The sequence below is a fragment of the Sebastes umbrosus genome, chromosome 1, assembly GCF_015220745.1.
Source record: "Sebastes umbrosus isolate fSebUmb1 chromosome 1, fSebUmb1.pri, whole genome shotgun sequence".
NCBI lineage: Eukaryota > Metazoa > Chordata > Actinopteri > Perciformes > Sebastidae > Sebastes > Sebastes umbrosus.
The window spans coordinates 43163198-43179989 of NC_051269.1; the positions used below are offsets into that span (position 1 = coordinate 43163198).

At 44.3% G+C, this 16792-nt stretch overlaps 1 protein-coding gene across 1 annotated transcript in view; it reads right to left on the reverse strand.

Moving 5' to 3' along the window:
* Positions 1 to 14207: 14207 nt before the first annotated feature.
* The window catches only part of ube2v1 (ubiquitin-conjugating enzyme E2 variant 1), a 7438-nt gene continuing 4853 nt past the window's right edge, over positions 14208 to 16792 (reverse strand). Inside the window, exons 3-4 of the mRNA XM_037779358.1 lie at positions 16751 to 16792; positions 14208 to 15411 (exon numbers count right to left, since the gene is read on the reverse strand). The exon at positions 16751 to 16792 is cut by the window's right edge and continues 84 nt beyond it. Coding sequence (XP_037635286.1) covers positions 15265 to 15411; positions 16751 to 16792 — 189 coding nt within the window. The 3' untranslated portion in view covers positions 14208 to 15264. The remainder of the gene's footprint in view (positions 15412 to 16750) is intronic.

Here is a 16792-nt window from a genome sequence, read left to right on the forward strand (position 1 = left end):
GGGGGGGATTTTCATCCATGTTTAGAGAAGAGGATTCATCTCCGGCCTGGTCGACTGTGAAAGTAACTCAAAGGTGCTGACCAGAGATGTTAAACAATCTCCATCTTAACGTTTGCAACAAGAAATATTATTTATTTTTCTTCCTTCCAACATCACGCTGTAGATTATTCTGACCCGGTCCGTCCTCCACCGTCCTGCTGCCTCAAACACTCACTACAGCACCACATGTGGATCAATCCGCCTGTTACGCCCCTCCACCCTCAAGAGAATATGAAGAAAGACAAAATATCAAGTCCTAAACTGAGAGGCAGCAGAACCAGCAGTCCCCCCACCAGCAGCCTCTCTCTTCTGCTGCTGGCACAGGAGCTTTGAAACACCTCCTTCCCAACCTCGTTTAGAAAATGCAGCACACCTGGACACCTCATTGAGGAGCGCAACACATCTGGGCACCTCGTTGAGGAGCGCAACACATCTGGGCACCTCGTTGAGGAGCGCAGCACACCTGGGCACTTCGTTGAGGAGCGTTGTTTTGCGCTACGTCGTTTTGCGCTACGTCGTTTTGCGCTACATCGTTACGCTTGGTACGTAACATTATGCAACAAAAACCGCTAAGGACGGTTGTTGTTTATTTGTGGTAGTTACGTTGTGACGTTATTATTTGAACACCAACCATGATCTTTTTTCTAACCTTAACCGAGTAGTTTTGTTGCCTAAAACTAACCAATCGTTTCACAATGTTAATCAGGTGACATTGTGTGTTTCTGCAGGTGTGATACGAGGCTGATAGGAAACATTCTATTGGTTCAGAAACATACAATGCCAACACTTTTTCTGGCAACTGGGTTGTTCAACACGTTCTCAACCCAACTCGTCACATACTGACACTTTGTCCGACCCCTCGGCGTGACTTTTCACGTGCTTAACGTGGTTAATCAACCAAAAACACTTGCTTAGGTTTAGGCAACAAAACCGCTTAGTTAGGTTTAGGAAGAAACAACGTGGTTGGGTTTAGAATGACTACGTTTGTACAGAGAAGATGTGACTTAGCGTTGGGAACACGGGACACAAATGAACAGCTGATTGTAACGTGAAAGTGAAACTTAACACACAGGACATGAGCAGCGGTCTCCTGGATGAACGCCGTGTGTTTGTTGGACCCGTCCACCTCCTCTTCCTCCCGCCCGGTGTGTCTCTTTTACTCTTTAAACTACGTCACCAAAGGACTTTTTACGTAAAGGTTAATTGAAAGCCCGGTGTGTTTCCTGCAGGCGCTACAGGGTAGCTTGTGCGTTGGTATCACACGCCGATGGGCATGTCAAAGCGTCGGTAACTTAGACCCTGGGAATGAGAACGGGCTGCGAGGTTAAAACCATGTGACAGACATGAAGAGATGAACTAACACATTGCTGGTTAACAATATGAAACATATAAAATGACTCCAGCTTCGTCCTTTACGAGCAACTTTGTCTCTGATTGAGTCATTTTGAGCACTATGAAGTCTTAGAAACTGTATTTTCATAAAACAAATGAAAACATGTGTCAGCGGTGTGAAGATGTTTTATCCTCTCTTCAGCGTTTCTGTCCTACACACTACGGTGGATTTGTGCAGTGATGTCATCGATGAGAGGTTTCCCAGAGGATCGGTATGACATCATCAAACACTGACATGGAGAACAAAATAAACTGAGTCCATAATCTTATAATGTTTATAACAACATCTGCGTTAAAGTAACACAGCCTTAGACTGAGTATTTCTGCTGGAGATGTGTGTGTCCACTGCCGTCCTTGTGTGTGTGTGTGTGTGTGTGTGTGTGTGTGTGTGATGCTGACTGCTGATTAAATGCATGTTAAGCAGCGTTGCAGAGAAACGCAGCCAGAGACGGTCCGTCTGCCTGTTGAGCTGCGATAAGTGAGATAATTTGTGTTAATCACATCCAGTCATTAGAGACCATCTGAAAAACAAACGCAGGTCTTTTCACTGAACCATCTTTTCAGCACCTCCACAGAAATCTGCGTCTCCGCCAGCAGACAATGAGGCAGCTGCACGCTGCTGAATGAGAGTGATTGTCTCTTTTCTTTTAATCAGCACTCAGTGAGTGAGAAGAAGGAGAATTTACCCTCTTCACTCGCCGTGTTTTTTCACGGGTTGATTGTGGTTCGCTGAGGAGAGTGACTTGTGATTTATGTTCCAACACATTTCATACTTTCTCTCTCTTTTTTTAACCAGCTTCGTGCACGTGGTGTTAGGAACGCTCCGCTGAGATTTGTCTCACACACGTCTCTGCAGAAAGGAACTCACAAAACACCTCCAGTCAATTTGGAAGTGACTGGTTAAAGTCTGGCACAATCGGACACGTCCGCACCGTGTCGCCTCCAGAGTGGGGGGGATGAGAGGTCAGCGAGGGAGGAGATGAGGAGGAGAGTGTCAGCCGTCAGGTAAGCTGACTGACTGACGTCGTTGGAGCGGAGGATGCTGAGGAGGCCAGCGGGGGGTTAGGGGGGGGGGGCGTTGTACAACTGCATTTTAATCTAGTCAGACCTCAATCCTGATAAAAGGAATCTGTCCATCTCTCTGCTCTCCATTCGGGGGGTCATCAATCACCGGAGTCAGCGGCCTCCTGGTGGACGTCAGAGTCTCTGGGGGGGGGGGGGAGCGACGGGGCGAGAGCTGCAGATGTTGTTCAAAATGGAAAAACCACAATGATAGAGAGGATGATGACATGAAGCTATGAGATAGATACTAAAACAACAGGTTCATTATTATTTACTACAAATATTCTAAATTACAAAAAATAAATAATAATTCAACATTTTAGGAAATCCTGTTTTATTAGGAAACGATGTTCCTAGAGTGAGATGAGCAGATTAATAGCACTCTCTCACGTCTGTACGTTAAAGGTTGAGCATTAAACATCTGTTGTCTATGTAAAGATATAGAGGAGTGATGTCTACCTGAGCAGAGAATGAAGTCACTCTCCCTCTGTGTGTGTGTGTGTGTTGAAATCAGAGCTTCTATCTGCTTTGTTGGCATCGCCGGGCCGGCAGCATGTGCACGTAAAGCCGGCCACACAGGATCAGCGGTCGGTGGCTGGCAACACGTTCTCACTCCCGCCTCTTCAGATACCGCCGCTCGGAGACCGACGCACGGGGTTCACCTCCTGCGTTCATTTTGGACGGACCAGCGATGACGTGTCAATATACGCTCGTTACATGCATAGTGTCCTTTCAAAATAAACTTCTGTTTTCACAGGAAGTTAGGTTTAGGCAACACAACCACTTCGGTAGGGTCAGGAAATGGTCGTGGTTAACGTTAACTTCACTGACTGACGACTCACGGGACTGACGATACTGTCGAGTCACGTGACTAAAAACTGACGAGACAAAATAAGTCAACGTGACTTTTAGTTTCAGACGGGACACGGACAACGGCCTCCTGGTTGAAAGTCTTGTGTTTGTTTGTGGTGAGTGAAGGACAGATGTGTTCTCATGTGAAGGCAGCTTACGTGCACGTTAATCTCTCTGTTGTGCTCCGCTGGCTCGCTCACGGGCTGCCGCTCAGCACTGCTGCGCTCATACGACGGTTACCGCTAACAACGCCGCCCCGACCGGCGTCCTCATCACTAAACTGTAACGGTAGGTGTCCACAGGGGCGTTTTTTATCGCGAGGGGACGCGACGTTTCCCAACATTGGACGCTTGGTGTGCTGTCTCTAGAAACAAGGCACTCGGATCCTGATTGGACGAACGCTTTCCCGCCGTTGGCTGCTGCTCCCAGCTTTCAAACCGGAACCAGTCTGGAGGCTCGTTTGGAAACTTTCTTCTCTTATTTCACGTAAATAGTTCACTGAAATGTGTTTCTGAAAACATTTGAGGCGAGAAATAATCCATGCAGCTGATGAATCTGTCTTTAATTTAGATCGACAACGTTTATTTTAAAAGATTATCGGGAGTTTCGAGAGGTGGCGAGTCGCGTCGGACGCCCGTGATTTGCATAACGTAGACGAGCCCTCAACTTTATGCAAATGAGGAGCGATGATTCTGTCCAAAGTAAATAAAATACGCCTACTAACGCCTTTAAAGCTCAATAACTAACACGTAGTATCTCATTTCTACCCATACATTTTTACAGAAATGTAAAAAACATCTATTTGTGGAGCTTTCTCCTGGCGTACAGGTTCAGCTCCTTCGGGTTGTGTCGTCACAGAAGAGCTGGACAGACGAATAAACTGTTAAACTGTTAAACTGTTAAACTCCATCACATGACTGTTTGTGTGCAACTGAAACCAACCAGATGTGTTCAGTAGTGAGCATTAGCTCCAGCTCTGTATATTTATATGAGAATGATATCGATCATCTTCTCTCACTCTCAGAAATGCAGCATAAAGGCACATTTCACCAAATGTCAGCGAGTTATCTCCAAACTCAAACAATGAACAGTAAATCTGTCTGCGCAGCTGATACCACGATAACTGATAATCAATCTTCTGTCATGTGTTTATCCCGTTTCCATTCACAGCAGCTCGGTCTGTTCAAGGACGGCGTCTCGGCATGTTGAGAGCGTTTCTGCTGCAGCCTGTAGAGAATGATCATTAATGTCCCCGTCCCGGCGTCCCGGCGTCCTTGGCACCCGGTATTGACGGAGACCTCCCGCCTCCGTACCTTTTTCCCCGGACGCTCGCCTTGGACTTCACCCTGCCGATAATGCCGCATGTTCCTGGCCTGGGGCCTGCACCGCTCCTCCGTTCCTGCTCAATACACAATCAACTGATGGTGTCAGCGGGGGTGACATTGTCTCTACAAGTGTCATTCGCCGGCCTTGAGAGCACTTACACTAAATGGCTCTTCGCCAAATAGCCCTTCAGCGCCGGCCGGTTCAATTGCACTGTCAAAAGGAGAATTACCTGCCGCGGGGGCCCCAAATGGGAGCTCTCGCCTGATAAAGGACGCCGGGAATCATTTAGGCTAATGTCTCCGCATTAAAGGAGCTCGTTTCGCTGCGAGTGAGGAATCGAGGCTAAATCGCCACATCTGCATGAACGAGGGACGCAGAGAGAGAGAGAGAGACAGCGATCTGTCTTCATTGAGAGGCACGTGGCGAGAAAGTGTGTGTGTGCGTTAGGGTTGAGGGGGGGGTGAGAAAGACTACCTGCTTCTTGTTGGATTGAGGGGGGGGGTAACTAGGAAAAGTGAGGGGGTGTCGGGGGCCTCTCACCCTCACACACCCTCACACACCCTCACACACCCTTTGTCTCCGGGCCATCTGCTGGCTTCATAATGCCTGGAAGTGTGTGTGTGTGGGGGGGGGGGGGTACATTCCGTCACCTTACAACCATCCACACACTGCAGAGCTACGCCGGGCCACCGGGCCGGGCCGAGGCAGGCCGAGGCGGGCCGGGCCACAGGAGGCTGCAGACTCTCCGTCACACTGGGAGACATTTACAGCCCCGGTGACCCCCCCACCCCCCTCACTCTGCTTTATGGCTCATCCTGTTGAGGAGTCGACGGCTGAGGAAGGTTATTAATGGCAATAAGCAAATTTAAAATCAACACATCGACAGATTCTTAAGAACAAAGAAGGAGCACAAATTCACGATAACTACTTTTGTTGGACGACATATTGTCTCAGAAATAATTGTCATTTTGAGACCCTTTTATGCCACTGATATAATGATAATAGCATAATAATAATTAGGGCTGTCAATCGATTAAAGGTCCCATATTGTAAAAAGTGAGATTTTCATGTCTTTTATATTATAAAGCAGGTTTAAGTGCTTTATAAATACTGTTAAACTTTTAAAACACTCAATATACGGAGTAACACACACAGCCCGCATTCAGAAATTGTGCATTTGAAACAAGCCGTCAGGATTTCTGTCCATTTGTGATGTCATAAATATACAATATATAGATCATTACACGGTTTTAAAAGTAAACATTCTAAATGTGTCCCAGTTTATTTCCTGTTGCAGTGGATGTAAATAACATCAGCTGACAGGAAGTAAACATGGACCCAAGCTGTTGCCTAGCAACGCAATTCCGTTGAAATGCACTAAAACGGAGCGTTTCAGACAGACGGTGAATACAGGTATATCCAGGCAGACAGGATGAGGAAAATAAAGTGTTTTTTTGAACATTACAGCAGGTAAACATGTTCTAGTAGAAACACAGAATACAAGCATGAACCTGAGAATCAGCTGATATGGAACCTTTAAGATATTTAATTGCGATTAATCATAAATGAATCCCACATATTTTATCTGTTCTAAATGAACCTTAAAGGGAGATTAGTCCAGTATTTAATCCTTTTATCAACATGGGAGTGGACTAATATGCTGCTTTATGTAAATGTATGTATATATTTATTATTGTAAATCAATGAACAACACAAATCAATAACAGATATTGATCCAGAAACCCTCACAGGTACTGCATTTAGCATAAAACAATATAATCCAATCAGAACATGACAAACTGCAGCCCAACAGGCAACAACAGCTGTCAGTGTGTCAGTGTGCTGACTTGACTATGACTTGCCCCAAACTGCATGTGATGATCATAAAGTGGGCATGTCTGTAAAGGGGAGACTCGTGGGTACCCATAGAACCCATTTACATTCACACATCTGGAGGTCAGAGGTCAAGGGAACCCTTTGAACATGGACATGACAGTTTTTCCTCTCCAACATTTAGTGTAAGTTCAGAGCGTTATTTAACCTCCTTCATGACCAGCTGGTCTGACATGGTTGGTACCGATGGATTCATCAGGTTTATAGTTTACGATGATACCAGGATCTTCACTCTTTAAACTGAGCCGCTACAACCTGAACATCACAAGTTGCGTTAATGCATTATGAACTTGTAACTCTTACGAATATTCAGATGGGGCACCACCTGGTAGATCACCTGGTAGCTCACCTGGTAGCTCACCTGGTAGCTCCTGGTAGAGCAGTTGTCCCGTGTTTCAGTAGCTGAGTCTTTGCTGCACATCATCCGAATTATTCAGTTTTAACACTTATTTTGTTGTTTTATTTTAATAAATATTTCTTGTTATAACAACATAATGTTTTCATCAATATGCAAAACCAGTGTTCCCCCTGTTCTCTGAGCTTTTATTGTGTCTTGGACAGACGCTGTGTTTGTGTTACACGTCCAGCAGAAGGTTACCTTGAGGACTGACGTTTACCTCTAAAGTGAAACCACCAGCAGCGTGTCGTCCTCGCTCGCTGTCAGATGTTAACGATCTGAACAGCAGAGAGGAAAGAGTTAAGTATGGATGAAACTGAAAGCAGCACCCAGTCGTCGGCGTCGTCAGCTGAGCTGGTCGGACTGGGTTAGCAGCTTCCCTCTGAGACCGACAGTTAAACTGGTGTTACTGGAAACACACTTGCACCTCCGGTTACAGAATGTTTAGACTGAAAGCAGCGCGACACATAGAACGGCATGTTCCCCAGAGAGGTCTTATTCTAATTGTATGTGTTCGTAGTGAGTAAAGTTCAAAGTGAGAATAAAACCTGAAGTGTAGAGCTTGTTAGAGCACATACACAGTCAGGGTTGCTTTCTTAAAGGGCAGATCCATTCATTCTGTATCTTCCCAGTGGTGTTCCTCATCTATAAATCAGGACCTTCACATATATTTTAGCTGCAAAATGTTATTTTCCCTTCAAGTCCTTCTAAAAAGCACATCCGTACTAAATCTTTCAGTTATTTCCAAACTGATCACAGCTAACGTTGACTCAGCTAGGTTATTGATAACCTTATTGATTAGCTCACTGTGGGAACCTACGTCTCTGCTCTTTGCTGACGGCTGACTGGACGTTTCCATTTGAAAAACACAGAAAAGAAGACAGACAGATCAGCCCTATAAATATGAAGTAAAAATAGAAATATGAGCCATATTATGAATATATATATATATACATATATATATGTATATATATATATATTACATTCAACAACAAATGAGGAACATAAATAAAAAGCATGAAGCAAAATTAGACCTTATCTGTGTCCCCATAGTGTATGAATCGTGTATTAACATAATAATAATAACACCTTAACACAGATTCGTTTTAACGCCACTAATTTCTTTAACGCATCAACACAATCGATCTTTCGGAGGTTGTAGTGGGCTCAGATTTAAAGCTAGAGTGAAGATCCTGGTATCATATGAAACTACAGAACCTGATGAATCCATCGGTACCAACCATGTCAGACTAGCTGGTCAGAAAGGAGGTTAAACAACTCTACAAACTTACGCTACATTTTGGCGAGGAAAAATTGTCAAGTCCATTTTCAAAGGGGTCCCTTGACCTCTGACCTCCAGGTATGTGGAAAAAAGTCAGAAAAATGTTTAAAAAGAAAAATAAATCTAAAAAAATGTCAGAAAATGAGTCTGAAAAATGTTAAAAAAAAGAAATGTCTGAGAAATGTCCGACATTTTTTTTGATAAGAGTATTAAATAATCGATAAATTTCCCTTTAAGTTTAATTTTGAACAGATAAAAAATGTGAAATAAATTTGCGATTCATCGCGATTAGGTATTTTAATCGATTGACAGCCTTTTATTATTTTGTAAAAGGAGGTTGCACTTCAACAATGTGATCCACGGTGGAGCGCTGAACCCAAAGTCCAGCCAGCATGTTCTACATAAAGATGTGATAAAGTAGCATATCCCAGATTCAATGTGAAAGAGGACAAAATACCAACGTCTCACTAGTTTATTCAGCTCACATCACATCACAAGTGACACTTTGAAATCTGGGGCACATTTTTACATTTAGTTTTTGTGTTTATTAATTATTTCTGTTTAATTAAAAAACAACATTATTTTTTATTCCAGCCCGTTAATGTGAGTATTAAAACCATGTGCTCACCATAAAACATGCAAATCAACACTGAGGGAAAATCTGTCTCATTTAGCTAATTGGCTCGCTCGGCGTGTGTGTGTGTGTGTGTGTGTGTGTGTGTGTGTGTGTGTGTGTGTGTGTGCGTGCGTGCGTGCATTGACCCGGTGAGCAGATGGGCTCCTCCACGCCGCTCTGCTCCGTCCTGAACACTCGTCGGGTCGTACAGGAGAATGGAGGTGGGAGTGTGTGTGTCAGCGACCATCTGACACCCCCCCCCCCCCCCCCCCCCCCCCCCCCCCCCCCCCCCCCCCCCCCCCCCCCCGCCCCCCCCCCCCCCCCCCCCCGGTGCTTTACATGTGAATGTAACAAATGAACAAATGGAGTCCAATTCAGCCGATGGAGTTAATTATCGAGATGGTTTTCACAGTGATGGAAACTACGTTTAGTCAAGTTTGAGCTGCTTCACTTCCTATTTTATGCTACTTTATATCTATTCTTCTACTTCACTGTAAATTTTGGAGGCAAATATTTTACTACATTTATCTGACAGCTTTAGCTACTTTGCATATTTAGATTATTAAAGGGACTGTTTGTAAGAATCATAATGTCTTGTTAACAGCTTCACCTGTGTCCGTTAAGTCAACTAAAGTCAGCGTCCTGTTGCTGGCGCTTGTGCTCGCTCTACATAGACATGAAGGAGCATCACTCAACACAGTGAGGAGACACACGTCAGCTAAAAGCACAATATCACTCTATATTTCAGCTGCTTGGCAGTAATGTTAGCTGACCAGACCAAGGTCTCTCCATGAATCAATGCTGATCCTAGTGTTGGCTTTTCCTGCCTCAGCCTCCCGACCGCGGCCAACACTGTTTAACAGACGGGCTTCACTAGATACAACCAAGAGGTTTTGGTGCTTCACTGGAGTTTGTGTTGGAGTCTGAGTCTGAAGAGCGGAGACACACGAGAGACCATGAGACACACGAGAGACCATGAGACACCGACCAGCAAGGATTTATACGTGGAACAAGTTACAAACAGTCCCTTTAACACAAGTCCCCCCCCCCTCGGTATGTGGTATTCACGACCTCGTCAGTGGAAAGTTCCTGAAAGCTCCGAGTTGTGACGTGTTTGTTGACGTTGTCAGAAATGGCGGAGGCCGCAGAAGTTCATTCTTCGGGGCATAATAAGTTAATATATTGTCATTTTAGTCCTATATTTGTTTTCTTCAAAAATGTATATCAATGTTGATATTTCCAACAGACTCGTCTTCTTCCTCTGTCATTCTGTCTTTATATTTCCTGCATTATGTTACTTCCTTGCTAGCTCGCTAAACTGTTATCCTCTGTGGCTCCTAGACGCCGACAGTAACGTTAATATTTCCGTTGCTTAGCAGCGGAGTTCTTCACCACCTAACCACCTGAACACCAAGAATATCGTGTACACGACTTCCCGTGTTGTAAACACCAGCTCACCAGTTTGAAAGCAAATGTCTGTTAAAGTTAAACATACAGACTTTGAGGTATTCATCAGCGTTTTGTCCGTTCACTAAAAATGAAAAGCAACTAACACTCAGTGTGAAGATCACAGCCTGAAACCCTCCCTCAGATCCTCTGACACAGCTCCCCTTCACCTTTCTTCTACTTCTGCTTCACTCACTAGATTCCATGAGTGATTGTCTACACCTCCACAGACTGGATCTGATCCAGCTGTTGACAGCCACAGGTGGAGATAGAAATGAACCCGTCCTTTGGTTGCATTGCATTCTGGTCTCGTGGTAAAAACCGGTCCGTCTGCCTTCTGATGTCTCTGACTCGTGACTGAACTGTTGAAATGCTGCAGAACGGTGACTCAGAAAAGCTCGACTGGATAAACCTTCTTGCAATTCCGACATTGCTCTTCTCCGGGTCCGGTGTACCACGTTCAGCAGGAATATATTCTAATGAGCTGCAGGAGACACAGGAACAGGAGACATATCTGAATGTCTGGTTGAGTCCAGGTAGCGGAGCGGATGATATACATCTTTCAGTCAAATCGTGCAAATAGTGATACGAGCACCCAACTGACCTGCTGATGATGATTTCTCTCATAGAAATTCATCCAGTTGGTCGATCTGAGTGATCTTGGTGTCAAATTATCTGTTTTCTAGCATGCTGGATCTAATTTTGATGGTTTTGATAATTCTTAACTGCGATATGGCGGCCAGGGAATCAAGCATCAAGACCCAGCGGTTTAATTTTCCCGCCGAGAAAGTGTGTGTGAAGCTGAAATATGTTGCACGGTCATTGCGACACAAGGAGACAAAGCCATCAGCACCAATAGGAAGTCCCTGGATGCTGTGCCCCCCCATGCTCTCATGAGGAAGCAGACACTAAACAGACACAGAATGGACGCCATATTACAGTTAAAACTATTTTAAACTATCAAAATTAGATCAAGCATGCTAGAAAACAGATCATTTGACACCAAGATTTTCCAAAATCAACCAAGTAGATGAATTTCTATGAGAGAAACCCGCAGGTCGATTTTGGATTTTCAAGTGGCCAGTCGTTTCTATTTGCTCAGTGACCTCTCTGGAATCATCGTGCCACATCTGGTGCTTGTATCACTATTTGCATGATTTTTCCACTCTCCGCTCCACTAATGTTTTCTGATCTAGACCGCTCACAGAAACCTGACGAGTCGTCTGATTTCAGTTTGTGGGTTGGTAGAGACTCCAGATATCCAGATGTGTGAGCACTGAAGAGGTGAGTTCTTCCTGATATGTCCCCTTTAATAAGAGCTATGACGGGTTTGTCCGAGGGCAGAAAGGAGCCACCGGGTCAGATGGGCCCGAGGGTTAAAGGTGATTGTTCACGTTTAATTCTGCTGATTGAGCGGCAGCACGTTGTCTTCTCTTTCTCTCTCTGGTACAGTCGGGCTGACGGAGAGCTCGTCCATCACAGCAGATACGATTACAGTGACTGAGCACCTCGTCTGGCCAAACACACACTGACCAAGCTGACGTATATATATATATATACATTAAGGCTGTTAGAAGGACTGGACGTGGAAATGTGACAGGGAGCACGTTTAAGGGGAGACACTCCAGACAAAAGTTAGAGATTTTGCTCTATGTAGCTTCTATAACACGTCTTCTCTCAGACTAGTGGAAAGAAAACATCTAAATACACATTCAGGTGTTTATTTTACTACTTTGTCTATTTCTGTCTGTAGATTTCTCCTAAATTCAACAACAGTTACCGTTAGATAACGCCTCATTTACATATTTAAACATAACATTTCAGAAAACTTGTAATACAAAACATAATAGTCTTAATGTCAGTAATCAGCTGGGGAGGTTTCATGGTGATATCTATTAGTTTATTTTTTTATCCTATTCACCTGCAGTGTCTTCAAAATGTATGAAAGTTTACAATCCATTTCCTCAAAATGAGTTTTTACTTATGATCCATAAATCTCCTCTTCAGCAGCTCTTACATCCTCCAAACTCTCCAGTTTCATTCCTCTCTATATTCTGGAGGTTTCTACAGAGGGGTTTGTTCATATATCATTCACAGCCTGATTTATACAACATTTTATTACTAAAAACATGGAGAAAATATCTCTGTTTTATGGCTGTTGACAGTATTTTTCAGATTTATGGAGTGATAAAAAAGAGAAAAACTTTGACTCTAACATGTCAACAAAATTAAACAATAATTTTGAACCTGGTTTTATCCAATGTTCACATTTATGTTCTGGAAATGTATGAAAATTTCCATATTTAATAATTGCATATTTAAACATACATTTTCAGAAAACTTAATTGAATGTCAGTAATCCACTGGGGAAGTTTCATGGTGATATATCTATTAGTTATGTTTTTATACATCAGTAGTGTCTTCCGAATATTAATCTGACAAAAAAATGGTTAAAGGAAATCAATTTCATATATTATGTTAAATTCCACATAATCAGCTCATTTTAGAATCGATGACACGCCGTCTGTTGTCAGGTGTTTTGCCTCTGTGTGTGTGTGTTCAGTAGTTAGTTGACATCACTGCGTCTAGCTGCTGGTTCCTCCCTGAAGTCCATAAAGCTCCTGTTTGTGGTGTGTGAGGGAGTGAAGGGCACCCAGCTGTATCCCCCGCTGTGACTGATTCACACATCTCTTCTCCCCCAGGCTCAGCCCACGTGACACTCTTTGTCCCGTTTCCTTGCAGAAAAAGAGGCAAACGAGAGCACCAGCAGCTGCTGAATGGAGATGCTGCGTCTGGTTCCGCTTAGAGAAGCATCTCGCTGTCGGCCCAGGAAGACGGACGAGAAGCGCTGCTGTACGGCCAGCGCACTAAACTACTTTTACCATTGATGCCCCTCCAAATGTGATGGATGAGACCGTATTATTGTGTAACATGAAAGAATGAAACCTAGAGAAGACATGCAGGCGTAATATAGAAACTGTCCTGCCATGATAGAACTGTTACAGGCTGGTTAGCCAACAGCGTCGTCCAGATGAGACACTTGGTTCGGGTTTCCCAACACACGACTGTCTGCGTATGTACAATGTTCAAATAATGACAATTTCCCACATCTAGTTACCGTTGAACAGTTCTTTTAAAGGTTCTCTAAACCGAGTCCAGAGCTATTGCCTCCACACAGCTCTCAACATGGCGACATGAGCTGACGTGGAATCACGACGAGGAAACGTTTGGATCTTTTACGCTCTGTGTGGGTTTCTGCTCACGGCAAAACGGACATTCTCTAAGCTTCTCAAAGTTCTCCAGTTTGTCCGCTCGTCCACGTAGTTAGAAAATATTCAACGTACACACGCTGGTCTGGTCTATAGCCTGGAGCCATGAAGACCATGCTGGTCTGGTCTATAGCCTGGAGCCATAAAGACCATGCTGGTCTGGTCTATAGCCTGGAGCCATAAAGACCATGCTGGTCTGGTCTATAGCCTGGAGCCATAAAGACCATGCTGGTCTGGTCTATAGCCTGGAGCCATAAAGACCATGCTGGTCTGGTCTATAGCCTGGAGCCTTAAAGACCATGCTGGTCTGGTCTATAGCTTGGAGACATGAAGCTCCTCTATTAGATCTTTTTGAGGACATGACAGGGGAACAGATCAGAGCTCATCATTTTTGAGTTTTCTAACTACACAGCAGCTCTTCAGCATAGTGTTATTACTGTTAGCGGTTTGTTTAAAGTAGAAATTTAGAGGCATGTTTCACCTTCTCCTGTTTCCTCTGTTCCCGTCTATGAGTCTTTGGTTTCCCCCCTAAAGGGGGGTTAGGCCCTGAGAGCCTCCTCTGATGTGTTGCTATACCACATTATGAAACACAGTGTAGTGAAATTTGCCTTCGAGAATTATGACACAAACGCGTGCAAAAGTAATAACGTTTAATTCAAATAAAACCATGCAACAGGTCACCATCACCCTGATTAGATTCAACCCGTTATAAAATAAACATCCAAAGCCGTACATTGCGTTCAGTGGGCGTTCACTGTATGAGAGGAGACAGCTCCGTGGAGTATACACAGCTCAGCCCCGAGACCCCAGAAACCAAAACAAGAACCCAAAATAATATTAATAATAATAATAATAATAATAATAATAATAATCATAGCTGCTCCTGCTCCAGGCCACAGGACAGAGGAGATCCTGACAAGGTGCCAAGAGAGAAAGCACAAGAACCTGCACCCCACCCCCCTCCATCCCTCCACCCTCTCACTGGCTGCTAATAATCAATCACCATCACAAAGCGCTATGAACCATATGGCACACAGAAGACGAGTCTGAGAACATGAGTGATGAGCCAGCAGTGGCCTGTTGATACAGACGTAGCTGAGCGTCTAGTAGCAGTTTACTCCCCCGGTACCGGACATGCACTCGCTTTAAGGAAAGCCCGTGAAATTCACATCGTCGGGATTGCGGAAGCTGGGGAATTTGAGACTAACGCGGCCTGGGAGACCAAGCAAAGCATTGTGGGGGGAATCTGCTTCAGCGTACTGCAAGATGTTGAGGTTTGTTGTTAGGAAAACGACCCAGAATGACACCGACATTTAACAGTTTGGTCGGGGGGGTGGGGGTGGGGTTGGGGGGTTACATATTTGTTTTGCCGACTAGTGGGTTGATTCAAATCCCTCGCCACAATACCCATATAACTGTCACCACTAGTGAAGGATCCAGCACACACACACATAATCAGCTCGTTGGTTATTTTACAGTCTGGGTGAGATAAGAAACAATTACATTAGTAAGATGTACAGGATTTCTGTTCTGTAATGTCTGGTGACACGTCCTCTCTCTGTCCAACGGGAGGAAGTGGACAGTCTTGGATAACATGATGGGGGGTGTAGTTTGGAAGTGGTAGAGTTGTGTGTGTGTGTGTGGATGGCAGGGAGGGGGGAGGGGGGAGCGGGGGGTAGCAGCAGGTGCATCAGTTGCTGAACACCTGGCCTTCGGGCGGCTGGGAGAGCCGGCTGTTCTCTTTCAACATCATGTGCTGTCTGAGCTCCTGCAGCACCATCCGGATGTTGTATGTACTTCTCCACCTGTACAGCGCTGACAACGCCTTAATGTCCACCTGGAGGAGGAGGAGGAGGAGGAGGAGATCCTTTTATTATGGCCTCGATAAGAAAGCTATTACACAGCCTGGCACTGAGGTTTAACATATAGAATGCTAAGCTAAACCAGTGTGTTGGCATTAGGGGTGGGAAAACAAAAAGATTCACCTATGTATCACGATTATCTTTTATGATTTCTAAATAGATGTTTTAATGCCAGAATCAATATATCTGCTTCATTTGAGTCTATGTGGAGGTAGAAGGAAGTTACCGCTTTTATTGTGGTAGTCTGAGTAACGTGACGTCATATCCGTTCCGTATCCGTCAACCAAAACAAACCTCAGAGAGTGTAAAACGTTGGAGGGTCAGCGTGGATACGACCTGCACCCTCCCATGTTAAATCCAGCGTGGTAAACACGCAAAAATGATCTCTTCAGACACCCATTCATTTGACGGTTCATTAAGTAGACGTGAAATAATGACCAACTGCAGTAACTACACGGATAAAGCTGATTTCCTGGCCAGTGCTGGATTATTCAGTACAATTTGCCCAATATGTGGAATTACTTTGATCAATTTGAAAAAAAACAAGCACAATACTTTGTTCCATGTATGAAACGTCTTGGTGCTGCTGTGTATGGATGCATGTTTTAATCCACATTCACTGACACAGACCAGTCACCTGTCACCAACAGGGACCAGGTTCCTGACGACCTGACGTCTTTAATAGCAGCTGGGTCTCGGGGATCCTCCTGGTGCTTTTCTAAATGTGACTCTTAGCTGCTCTGAGGAAAGGTTTAAAGATGAAACTCTTGCTATGTTTTTGCAGAACCATTCAGGAGGAGGCCCAGAGGAAAGAGAGGATGTGGCCTCTGAATCTTAATCAAATGGTGAAATAGCTTGAGATTCCCAGCACTAGTAGATATCTCTTTACTGTTGCTGACTGTGGAAAAACAATAAGCAGGACTACTTTATAGCATGTCTGATTAACAGGGAAGCTACAGTAGTTCAATGTGATGACGTACTTTGATTTGTTGGGTATTTAATTCAGTGGATTAGCTGGTACTACATCCATCTGGTAAGTGTTTAAATCTACAAACTGCAGGATCAGTTAGTCTTTCCTAAATGGAACGGCTGGTCAAAGCCATCCTATACGACAGACGGTTCACTGATGCTAAACCCTGTTTGATTTTTCTATAGAAAATAACACAATCTACCTAAACGAAGGTCTGTGAAGGACACACTCCCCGACAGAAGCCCCAGATCAGAGGCAAATCCTAAATCATGCTACCAATAAACCCTTAAAGTGAATGATGTAACTTAGGCAGAATGTCTGCGTGGTGAAATGTGGATACTCACCACGCCACTAGAACCGTGCACACCGCTCAGGTTGATCTTGTT